The following is an 11,320-nucleotide window of genomic DNA, read 5'->3' as shown; positions in this document are numbered from 1 at the left end:
CGATGATAAGAGACGGGCCCAGACTGCAACGCAGTGTAATGAGGATCAATTGTATCCTGTTTTCGGGGATTGGGACAGAAGGTTGATGAAAATAAACGCCAACATTCATCCTCCTTAGAAGCTGACTAAAGATACAAACGTACGAAAAATACTCTGTGTGAATCGTTTCTATGAAGATGAGAAGCATTCTCGTTTCATGTACACTCCTCGTTTTCTTTCAGTGGACAGTGGTAACTTCTCAGTGTAAGTAGTCAGTCTTGTTTCAGTACGTAATTTAATTTAATTTAATTTAATCAAGTTATATCCCCCGATGCATAAACATTAAATGTAATTAGGATAGAGTCCAGGTATATGAGCTGGTCCAAACTCCGTTTTTTATAAATCTCTTGTGAGTTTCTCTAAGGGACAGTGAGAGTCTATCTTGGATAGTGAACAAGAATAAATATCGTTTAATTGTCTGTGAGGTAATTAGAAAGGAATACATGATTAAAAGTCCTGTGGATTTCTGAGGCATATCTGTTGTCCGCATCAAGACCAGGGACCATAACCACAAAACGTTTGAAGCACTATGCCATTCGTAAGCCTGTCAGGTCGCAGCGTTACGAATGCTTTGTGCGGGTCCCAGGAACCGCCCGAGAAATAGCGGACGCCTCGAATCAACAATTAGCAACTGTTGCAATGACACTGCAGCTCCATGTTGCACTAATATTGCTGACGGCGTAAAACTAAGCTCACTCAAACAATACAACGATATTGCTCTAAAATACATTAGAAATTGAAGTTTAGCGTAATGGGCATCTTGGGCTGGTAGTTTTTCATTAGCGAGAACAAAGACACCGTGGAGGAGGATGTACAATGTCGGAAACATATGTTTTGTCCTTCTGATGAGCTGTTGTAGGGTCGACCCGCTTCACTTCTGAGTCTTGAAACAGTAATTTTTAACTAAGAACTGATAGCGTCTACTCGAGAGCTTCGATTAAATTGTTCGGAGTGAGTAAATATTGTTTTACGCCGCACACAGCTACATGGCGGCGGTCTGTCTGAGAGGCGACTAACGGGATCGGGTGGTCAATGTCGCCGACTTGGTTGATACATGCCAACGTATCCCAGTTGCATTGATAGATATTCATATTTTTTATCACTGGATTGTTTGTTCAAGACACGATTACTTTACAAACCTCCACCATAGAACAGATGTCTTTTGAATTGCTGAATGCTGCGTTCAGCAGTGAACTTTACTTCCCACTAAGACTTATATTTCTAGAAGAAACGTGTTTGTTTGGTTCCGCAACCTTGGGGAACACTAGACACTGCATTATATCGCCTGGATACGTCTACGGTACGTTTTCAGAGTAAAGGAAACTGTACAAAGTGATCCCATGCAATACTGTAATATTTAACGATGCCATTAACCCGAAATTCCAGTGTTCCTTTACTTCCAAGAGCGTTACCTGGTGGTTAAAGCGTTTGCTCGTCCAAGCTGAAGACCCTGGTTCGATTCTGTACATGGACCCCATTTCCTGCGAGTCTCGTCAAGATATTGCTGGAATATAACGAAAAGTAGCGTAAAACTATACTCAGTCACTTCTAACCTTCACGCGAAACAGAATGCATCCCCATGAAAGAGACATTTGAGAGGATTATTTGACATTAATACCAAATTCGTACGAATATATTTTTTTTAAAAAAGGAAGAGAACGTCACAGCTACCACACAAATGCATTTTAAATTAACAACAATTGTTCATAAAGTTTTAGAAAATTAGAAACACACAAAAACATAGTTTTTAAACAACTTAATTGTTAATTTTAGTAATGGAAAACATGTGGGTGTGGTGTGGGTGCATGTTGTCCAAGCCTAGAAAGATTATCGTTTGTATGTTAATGTTCTTTTACAGTATGGTTCAAAATTATTGAGAATAGCTAAAGCATTTCATATTATTAAACGAGAACAAATCAGATAAAATTGAATGTATTGTGAAAGTGAACTGACCTTTTCATGTTGTGTAGGTAACAATTTAATATTTTATCAAGTCTCCTTGAGCTTCAGGGCACACTCTAAGACGGGTAGGCATACTTCCTATCAGAGAGGTTAGTGTCTCGTGAGTTATGTTGTCCCAGTATCGGACCACTTCTCTCTTCATGTCTTCAATTTTTGTCAACCCCTTTTGATTCACACATTCCTTCATCATCCCCCAAATGTTCTCAATGGGATTTAAGTCAGGACTATATGCAGGAAATGGTAATGCAGTCACATTTTTCTCCTGAAACCACTGCTTGGCATGTTTTGCGGTGTGTTTAGGATCATTATCTTGCTGCAAAATCCAGTCATTTCCATAAATCACATGTGCACTTGGAAGCAGAAAATTATCTAATATGTTAGTGTAGCGTTGACTTGTCAGATTTCCCTCAAACACACACAGCGGGGTCGTTCCTAATAAGGATATCCCTCCCCATACATGAAACTTTGGGCTGTATTTAGGTCGTCGATACAACGGTGCTGACGCAGACTTTGTCAATATTTTCACATTATTGGGATATACCCATATTGAGCTTTCATCAGTAAAAATCACATTTTCCCAGTCAAAGTTTTCATGTGCCAAACACGACTCAACACGCCTGTCTTTATGTTCTTGTTTCATGAGAGGAGAAGGAATTCCAGTCTTTTTCTCCCATCCAAGATCAATCAAATTTCTTCTAACTGTAGATTTTGATACAACTGTTGATCCCCTTTCTATCATTTCATACCTGATGTTGGAGATGCTTGCCCTTTGCTTTTTAGACGCTAAAATTCCCAGGCGGACGCGATCTGAGAAGTCCAATTTTCTGGGTCTCCCTGCTCCTTTCTGGTGCCCAAAATCCTTTCCCTCTTTAAAATTCTTCCTAATCCTATACACAGTAGAAAGAGGAGTTCCTGTTCTCTCTGCCAGTGTATTTACATCATCAATTCCTTGATTACACAACTCAAAAATCAACCTTCTTTTATCTTCAGCAGACATTGTTGACAGTGCTGAGGAAAATGACGTCTGCTACAGATTCAGGGGAGGTAACTCTAATTGTACTATACTCAGTAGGCCAAGATGAGTTACCTCCCTTATACCATTACTTAGTTTTAAGTATCAGTGAATCAGTTGAGGTGTTAGGATAGCTCAAAGTAAGAAGAAAAATTCTCAATAATTATGAACCAGACTATATGTTAGCATCATGTACGTGCGTAAATATAGGAAATTTATAAATTACTGCAAAAAACAAAACAAAACAAAAAATACAAAACAAAAAAACAAACAAACAAAAACACAATCATATATAATAAATAACATACATAACTGTACACACACATTCTTACTTTCAAGACACACCATTTACACGACCGTAGTAAACTTTTCTTGATAACGGTAGTGGACACTAAATCCATGTTCTAGGCGCCAAGCGACCGTGGATCTAGCGGGGTCCGGGGTCATGCTCCCCCGTGGATGTTTGTTTTTTTAAATTCAAGTCTCTCAGATTGAATCAGAGAATAAAAGAGCTCCATGTATGTAGTTTCCAGTTTAATATAAGCTTTTCTTCCTGCTACGCTTGACCAATATGTTTATTATATTTTTTGTTCCAAATCGTAGCATCTGCACATAATGTTCTCAACTGAACATATCTGTATATATGCAAAACAACTGTTTTGTTCAGTTCACTATTGATATACAATAGTTATATTATTATATTCATTTGGCAGTTCAGAATTCGCACGTTAAACTTATATCAAATATATGATATTTTCATTACATGTTTGTTCAATATTTTGGGGTCATGTTAATTGAATGTAATTCTTTTTGTAATTAAGTCTTTTGTTCGATAATTATCACCAGGTATTGTACAATATGCCTCCAGTTTATCGGCTTCTTAGTAATCTTTGTTCCTGCACTGGATTTCATATTTTCTTTATTAATGTCTGTTTTAATGTGATTAGGAGTATCATCATGGTATACTTAACGATTATCTGTTAAATGGACTGCCTTCTTTGTGTCATAAACTGAGGTGTGTATTACAGGGCTTCGGTGAGGATATGTGGCTGTCAAAAGAGTGTTATGTCAATACTGAGCACTGAAACACTTACCAATATATAAAGGGGTGCAAAGAGCTCTACACTCCAAGTTCGTTTCAGAATTCATTCAGCTATGCTCACTGTATATATCCCTATAAAACTACACACGCATTTCAAGGAGTGTGCTAAGTAGTTTCCAAATTTTGCCAGCTGGTAGTTCTTACGATGCCTGAAAGTTACTAGCCCACAAAATAATTCGCCCGAAATTTGATTGTAGAAACTCAGTCAAAGATTACACAAAAATAGATGAAAATATGATATATGTCGGCACGGTTTGGGTTTGAGCATTAAGTCGCTAATATGATGACCATTAGTATCAGGCCAAAATCGTGCACGATTTCAAAATGTAGTTTAACTTAATCAGTCGAAAAGAGCGATATCTCTACCAAATGACCCCATGAAAATTCACAAGTCAGTCAGGCCAGTGACTATTGAGATTCACCGACCCGACTGGATTTTTACTAGCCACGGGAGAGCGGGTGAGTGGCTGTTTCTCACACCGATTTCAAGATAACAGATTTAGCTACAAACTGATACATAGATCACCCACACAAGACCTTGACCATCGCTGATCCGGTACTGAAAGTGAGTGAGTGAGTTTAGTTTTACGCCGTTTTTTTGTAATACTCGCAGTGTATCGAACCCGGGACAAGCGCACGCTTTTACCACTAGACTACTGAATCATAGAACGATTTTCCTCACTTCCACACTGTAACAAGAAGATAATTCAGAGGAAAAAATAATGATAAAAATATTGCATGTTTGACGCCTCTGTTTCAGCATGCCCGTCAGTGAGAAGAGACCTTGTCATCTTGCTGGACAGTTCAGGCAGTTTGACCAAGGAGCAGTTCGAAGAGGCAAAGAAGTTTCTGGCAAGCTTCATCGATAACCTTGAGGTCAGTGCCGAGGCCTACCAGATTGCTGTGGTTCGTTTCTCAGACAGCACACGGCGCGAAGCAAAGTTGGGCCAGTTCAATGAAAAGAAGGGGGAGCTGATGTCAAAGGTGCTGAAGATCTACCATAATGGCGGAGGGACAAACACATCCAAAGCTCTGAATTACGCCTTGACGAAGATCCTTACCAGGGAGAACAGGATAGACGCGCCCGATCAGATTCTGACTTTAACGGACGGCCAATCTGACGACATGAAAGCCACAGCTCGAATGATAGAAGCTGCTCGTAGGCAGCAGGTGGAGATGATCTCTGTAGGGGTGGGAGCGGGTGTAAACGACACTGAACTCCGAAACCTAGCGTCAAGGCCTGACCTCATGTTCAAGGTCAAGAGTTATGCGGAATTGAGCAATATCAAGACTCAACTTGTTTCCTCTTCATGCGGACGTAAGTAGCATACACGGAATATGAGATGACTCTTTTAGAGTAGGTTAGATTGCTGACTTCGTGTGTAGGCCATTAGGTGCCTCACTCTGAGAGTTTGGGTTCGAACTCTGGAGGGACCCAACCTCAACAAGATAATGTACCGGAACTTGTACAAACACGTTACGACACATTTCACAACTTCCTAAAAGGCATTGCGTATTCAAAAGTGTACCAGTTCATTTTATATGTTTTTCTTCTCTGAGGTGACGAACGGGATTGGAAATATGAAAGAACACATTTTGGTGTACACTGATAAACTGTTATACATACTATTTGATTTCAAATTGATAATTTATGAATATATCATTCACAGTGATGACGACAGTTCCTACATCCACTTCAACTGCATCTACAACTACAACAACGACGACTCCAACAACAACCACATCACCTACAACAACGACGACCACATCTACATCCACGACAACCCTGACTACAGCGGCAAATCCAACACCGAAATCGACCACATGGGAAACGACGACGTCGAGGGCCACAGTCACACCAACTCTCAACTCAACATCGCCGACGAACATGTCGCTTCCTTTCTCCAACTCAACAAATGACGATGCTCCCCGAGACGCAGACTTTTACAACCACGAGGTCATAAACCACGGCTTAAGAGAAAAGCGGAATATGGTAAAATCGGCATCGGCGCATTGGCAGAAAGTGATGGGGACAACAGTGGCGGTGTTCGCGCTGACTGCGCTCATCTCAGGAATGATCGCGATAATTGTAAGAAATCGGAGGAGAAGGCACAGGAAACACACTCTCGAGACACTTTGAAGATATGGATCTTCTACCGTCAATTTTCTTTTTATATTCCGTACAAATTTTAAAACGTAACGCCATTGAAAAACAGAAGTATTTGTAGTATGTTAAGTATCATTATTATCATTAAAATTCCCATAATCAATTTCTCAAAGCTTTGTTTGAATCTAGGCATGTCGCTCTGAAGAAGCAGCTCTCCTACCCACAGTTCCATACGGACACGAGACCACCATTAATTAAACTACTAATAAATATCATTAACAAAGATATACAATGTAGACCCTTTCCCAAAACACTTAATCCAAATTGACACAATCCGTCTCCCTCCAAACAATGTCGGTGTAGGCAGCAGTGGTCTATTGTTAGACTACACAGAATGTCTAAATGTGGACGATTGATACTAACTGGCTGAGGAGAGAGAGTGCATGACTGGCTGAGCACAATGTACACTACACATGTATTTTATCCAGATCGTCTAGGTTTATTCAGAGTAACTACACTGATTATGGTTTCGACCAGTAAATTAAGACCATCAGTTTCATTCACAAAGATTGCTTTATGGAATTTTTTATTAATAACAAAAGTTAATTCATAGACACCAACCCCTAATTCTTCCAGTTTGTAATCAATCATGGGCCCTACTTCTAACCAAGATATATTTTCAGCTCGCAACATTGCCAATATTATACATGACAACACATCTCTAATAGGGTGGTAGTGCAGTGGCTTGCAGCTGAGTGGGAGACACCCCATAGCAGGTCTCCGTGGGACTCTCCATTATGCTGATTTCAGGGAAGCAGTTTAACGTGTATCTTCTATTATGCCGTTGATTTTCACGATAAATGCCTGTTGAGCTTGTTGAATACCCTGTTTGATGCTTGTCCTTGCTTTTAGAATTTCTATGAACCTTAGATCTAATCTCATTTTTTTCATTTTGTTGAATTTTCTAGTTCACCTAAGATAAAACGAAACTCCTCTTCTGAGATTTTGTTATCACTGAGTGCGGTGGAAACGTGATCTTCTATCGTGTTTAACTTTGATTCAGCAAGTATTCTAATTTCATTTTGTTTCTTTGCTTTACGGTTCAATTTGCAGGAAACAAATTTAAACACTGACCCAGCTGTTCCTTAAAACGATGTAAGGGTTGGTTAGTGTTATACTATTTACCCATTCAGGTTTTTTAATATCTGCTAGTGGTATTCGTTTATATACTCTATTTTGATAGTATGGGTAGTACGGGGTGTCTGCCTCACCAGGTCAAATATTCTGTGTCTCCTAGATCACCCAAGTGTTACATTGTATGACATTCTTTATATATGTTTTTCTCGTAATGTCTCATGCGTGAACTTCATACCGATAGAATAACGTGCTCATTTAGGAAAATCTTGGTTAGAGATATAGTGTCTTCCACTGTCACTGTGACACCTTGCAAACTGGTGTGTGTGTGTCACCACCCATCCGCATGTAAACTGAGCAAATGTTATCCTTATGTTTTTCAGGCCACAGGGGTTTGATTCCTTTCACGATCTCAATATCATGTTGTGGCTCACCTAGGAAAACTTGTATGTCTAGTGTGGTTCCATCCACTAGGTTTCCTAGGAGGGTAGTCACACCATCAAATTCAGACACCAATTGTAATACAGCGTTCTCCCCGGGATTACACGACAGCATAAAGACTGGTGTTTTTGAGATTGGTTTGATGATTACACTGCGTCTTTGCATTGGGACGTACGCCACGTGCATGATTCCATTGTTTACGACTTTGTTTATGTAGAGGTCTTTGTTTTCTATGAAAACGTATGGGAAAAATAGTGTTACATTGAGATGCCAGTTGTTTTGAGCTGGTAACATCGTCCACTTGTCGTCGTCCGTGAGTATTAAAATGGTAGTAGAATAATGGTTCAAAGTCTTCTAAATCAAACAATTTACCACCGAATGATGGGTGTATTCCCCATTCACTATTGCGAACTATGTCATATCGTTTGTTGCTGATAGATCTTGATGTATTTAGTACAAACGTACCACCAGAAGCGGTGGCAACTTCAACGCATCTGTAAATGTTGTTTACAAGCTTAAAAGCGTATATTTTACCATCTATTCATGTGTCATCGAACCCTCTAGTATCACCTAAGTCTGATAAACTTGTATTAACACATCTTTTTATTCGCATTCCTGGTCCTTGATTACTAGCCATTTTGCATGTGCAATGTTATGCTTAGGTACCCTATATTTACAGTATTATTTCTTGTATCTAAAATCGATACTCTTAATTCGGGAACAATACCATTTGTTAACTGTTTATACTGACACAAAGAAAATGACTGGATGCGAACTTCATTGTATTTTTCTGTTTTAACCGGGACGACTCTCAATAAAGTTGTGCTAAGCTGGTTGAGATGAGCGTATAATTTGTGATATGGAATTAGATCTGGTACTTTCCTCCCATTAATGCTCTGACATGGGACTATTACAACTGATGTCAGCCCTAGTGTCTCCGCCAACTGATCACTGAGTATCAGTCTGTTTTTCCCCTTGTTGTCTAACATCACTGTTCCATTTGAGTCGTGTATTTTAAGTTCAGCTCCTAAGTGTTTGAAAATTTCATCGTTGAGAGAACACACGCTGTAGTATCCATCTTCTGTTGTGTTTTGTGTGTTATTAACTGTCAATGTATTGTTATTTTTCCCGCGATCGATATTTGTCCATCGTGGGTAGTAGGTGATATCACATACTGCTATTTCGAGTTGAGCAGACGTGTTATCAATGGCATGTGTATGTTGAAATGTCTCACTGTTCGTTATATTCAGAAGAGTAATGTACATATTAATAATATAATATATATTATAATATGCACAATATAAATGCTTCTGACTTCACACATATGAAAATTGTGGGGGTCCCACCCATTTTAATACCGAATGTATTGATATCTTCAAAAACTATATCGTGACCGTCAATAATGCGCAGGCGGTGGTAAACTGGAATCCAAATCCGATGCAGTTTTGGCTAAACCAGCTCAATTTTGCTGTGTGGTGTGCGACGACAGGGACGGGTGTGACACTGGACTATATAGACGAACTGAGTAAGGCAGTAATCTTGTTTTATGTTTATTATCAAACGAGACGGATATTGAAGGAAATAAGCGCTCCTCTCCCCCAAGGTAAAGCGTGAAGTATGACCAATAACCCGTACGATAAACGCGCATTTGAACGTATTTGTGGGAAGTTCATGATTCCCACGATTAAAGACTTTCGTCTTCCCGGTGTGAACCACAGTCTCGGTAAAGTCTATGTGTACTTCTATAAGCCTGGAACATATAGGCTCGGTTCAATAGATGGCACCTATCATCCTCACCGTCATACATTTACAGGCCCCACAACGAATGAACAGATTCATGTTAGCCATATAAAGCAAACCGATCCTGGGACAGCCACAGCCTGGACTAACATGATCTCAAAAACATCAAATTTTACTCGCGCTGGCACAATACGCTTGAACGACTCTATTCGAACGTACGTGTGGGCTATTCTCGGTGCCCAGTCGCAGTCGCGCTCCAGCATCATAGGTGAGGGAACCGCTCACGACGTGCAGAAACAATTCGTGGTTAACATGAGGATGCTATTACATCACCGGTAGATCTGCCTAGCGCTATAAAACGATACCAGGACACATTACAATATGCCAGGTCAAAAGTCAAAAGCAGATCAAAACTTGGGTGTCAACACCAATGTAAATATCTCCCACGTACCACCCACACACACTTGTGAAACTGGTATAGTGCAACCACCACCAGAGCCAAGGGTACAGACATTGCCCGACCGGTAGGTCCACCCCATTGTGCAGGCGACCAACCAGCAGCATACCGATTATAAAACAGCGCTGGTTGTCGGAGGTGTCGCGGTCGGATTATGCCTTTTTTTGGTAAAGACCCTTTTAGCTGCAACATATACTAGTCCAGCCACGGCGACGATGAATGCCCACAGAATTTGACCGAGCCACGTGGCAGTTTTACCCAGTGTGCTGAGCAGCCATGATACGATACTTCCTATGTTACCGGGCAGGTCTTCTGCGGCATTACCAGATAGTTTAGCCAGGGCTTCCCCGAGCGATTTCAGATGTGGTTTTTTTTTATCCAGTCTCTGACGTCACTGACCTGCGGTCGGCTAGGGGTCCCACCAGTTATTGATACTATAATAGTAGATATAATGAAGCCTAATGCTGTCAGAACGCTGGCAATGGTGATGCCTTGCTCACGGAACAATATTCGTGTTTTGTTGGCTAAGGTTGTATCCTCGTTCAGTATTCTATCTATTGTTTCCCGTATGTGGCTGATCTGAGTTCGAAACTGTTCACGATTCGAGAAAGCGGATTCCAATCGTGTGCGTCTCTCGTCTTCTAAATTGCTAATGCGTTCCGTGATACAACGCTTCATGTCATTGTCTTCCGTTTCACCGAGTTTGGTTTTTTCATGAGCGATGTGTTCATCTAATTCATTAAGTTTCCCCACGTTGTCCACGAGTTCTCCACGTACACGTTTCAAGGCTTCGTCTAGGCCGTACATTTCCCTCATTGGGAATTTAAACCCCGGCAATGGTTTATCCCAGTATTTACTCAACAGTTTTTCAACGCTCTCCGACGCTTCTGTTACGCCAGTAGAGGTATCCCCCACAATCCCCAAGTTCAGATCGTAAGGTTTGTAGATCTTGAACGACCTTTTGGGGGTAATTTGGGTTTTGCGCCGTAATCCATCATGTTTCGTCTATCGCGAACAAATTCTGCACCATGACGACTGGCTAGAGTTGCCAAGACGAGTGGTTCTTTAGTCAACCTCCGACCTATCCTTAAGGCACAGAGTGCCGTGATCATCTAGGGTAAACTTTGAATAGTCTCGGTATGAAGGCTCAGCGAAGTTTTTATCATTTCTTAATCTATCATAATAAGAGTCTACTGCTTCGTTTACTAGTTGGTTGAACTGTGATGGGCTAGTGAATGAAGTATCTTCATCAAGTGGGGGTTCCCACTCCGCAGGACTAAAATCATCCATCTCAATATCATCCATATTTTGAAATTGTATTATATT

The 11,320-nt window shown here is 40.5% G+C and overlaps 1 protein-coding gene across 1 annotated transcript; it reads left to right on the top strand.

Moving 5' to 3' along the window:
- Window positions 1-6,382, top strand: LOC137295919 (collagen alpha-1(XXI) chain-like). Its single transcript, XM_067827497.1, has 3 exons — window positions 1-243; window positions 4,876-5,433; window positions 5,786-6,382. The coding sequence occupies exons 1-3, from the start codon at window positions 171-173 to the stop codon at window positions 6,253-6,255; spliced, it is 1,101 nt and encodes a 366-aa protein (XP_067683598.1). The 5' UTR covers window positions 1-170; the 3' UTR covers window positions 6,256-6,382.
- Window positions 6,383-11,320: the final 4,938 nt, after the last annotated feature.

The sequence above is a fragment of the Haliotis asinina genome, chromosome 9 (assembly GCF_037392515.1).
Source record: "Haliotis asinina isolate JCU_RB_2024 chromosome 9, JCU_Hal_asi_v2, whole genome shotgun sequence".
In the NCBI taxonomy this organism is placed as follows: domain Eukaryota; kingdom Metazoa; phylum Mollusca; class Gastropoda; order Lepetellida; family Haliotidae; genus Haliotis; species Haliotis asinina.
This window is presented reverse-complemented; position numbering and strand designations above follow the sequence as displayed.

What these genes read in the sequence shown, in the direction of transcription:
- LOC137295919 (XM_067827497.1), top strand. Translation starts at nt 171, where the DNA reads ATGAAGATGAGAAGCATTCTCGTTTCATGTACACTCCTCGTTTTCTTT. An exon ending in GACAGTGGTAACTTCTCAGT is followed by an intron (nt 244 to 4,875) that starts GTAAGTAGTCAG and finishes CCTCTGTTTCAG; the next exon opens with CATGCCCGTCAGTGAGAAGA. An exon ending in TGTTTCCTCTTCATGCGGAC is followed by an intron (nt 5,434 to 5,785) that starts GTAAGTAGCATA and finishes TATCATTCACAG; the next exon opens with TGATGACGACAGTTCCTACA.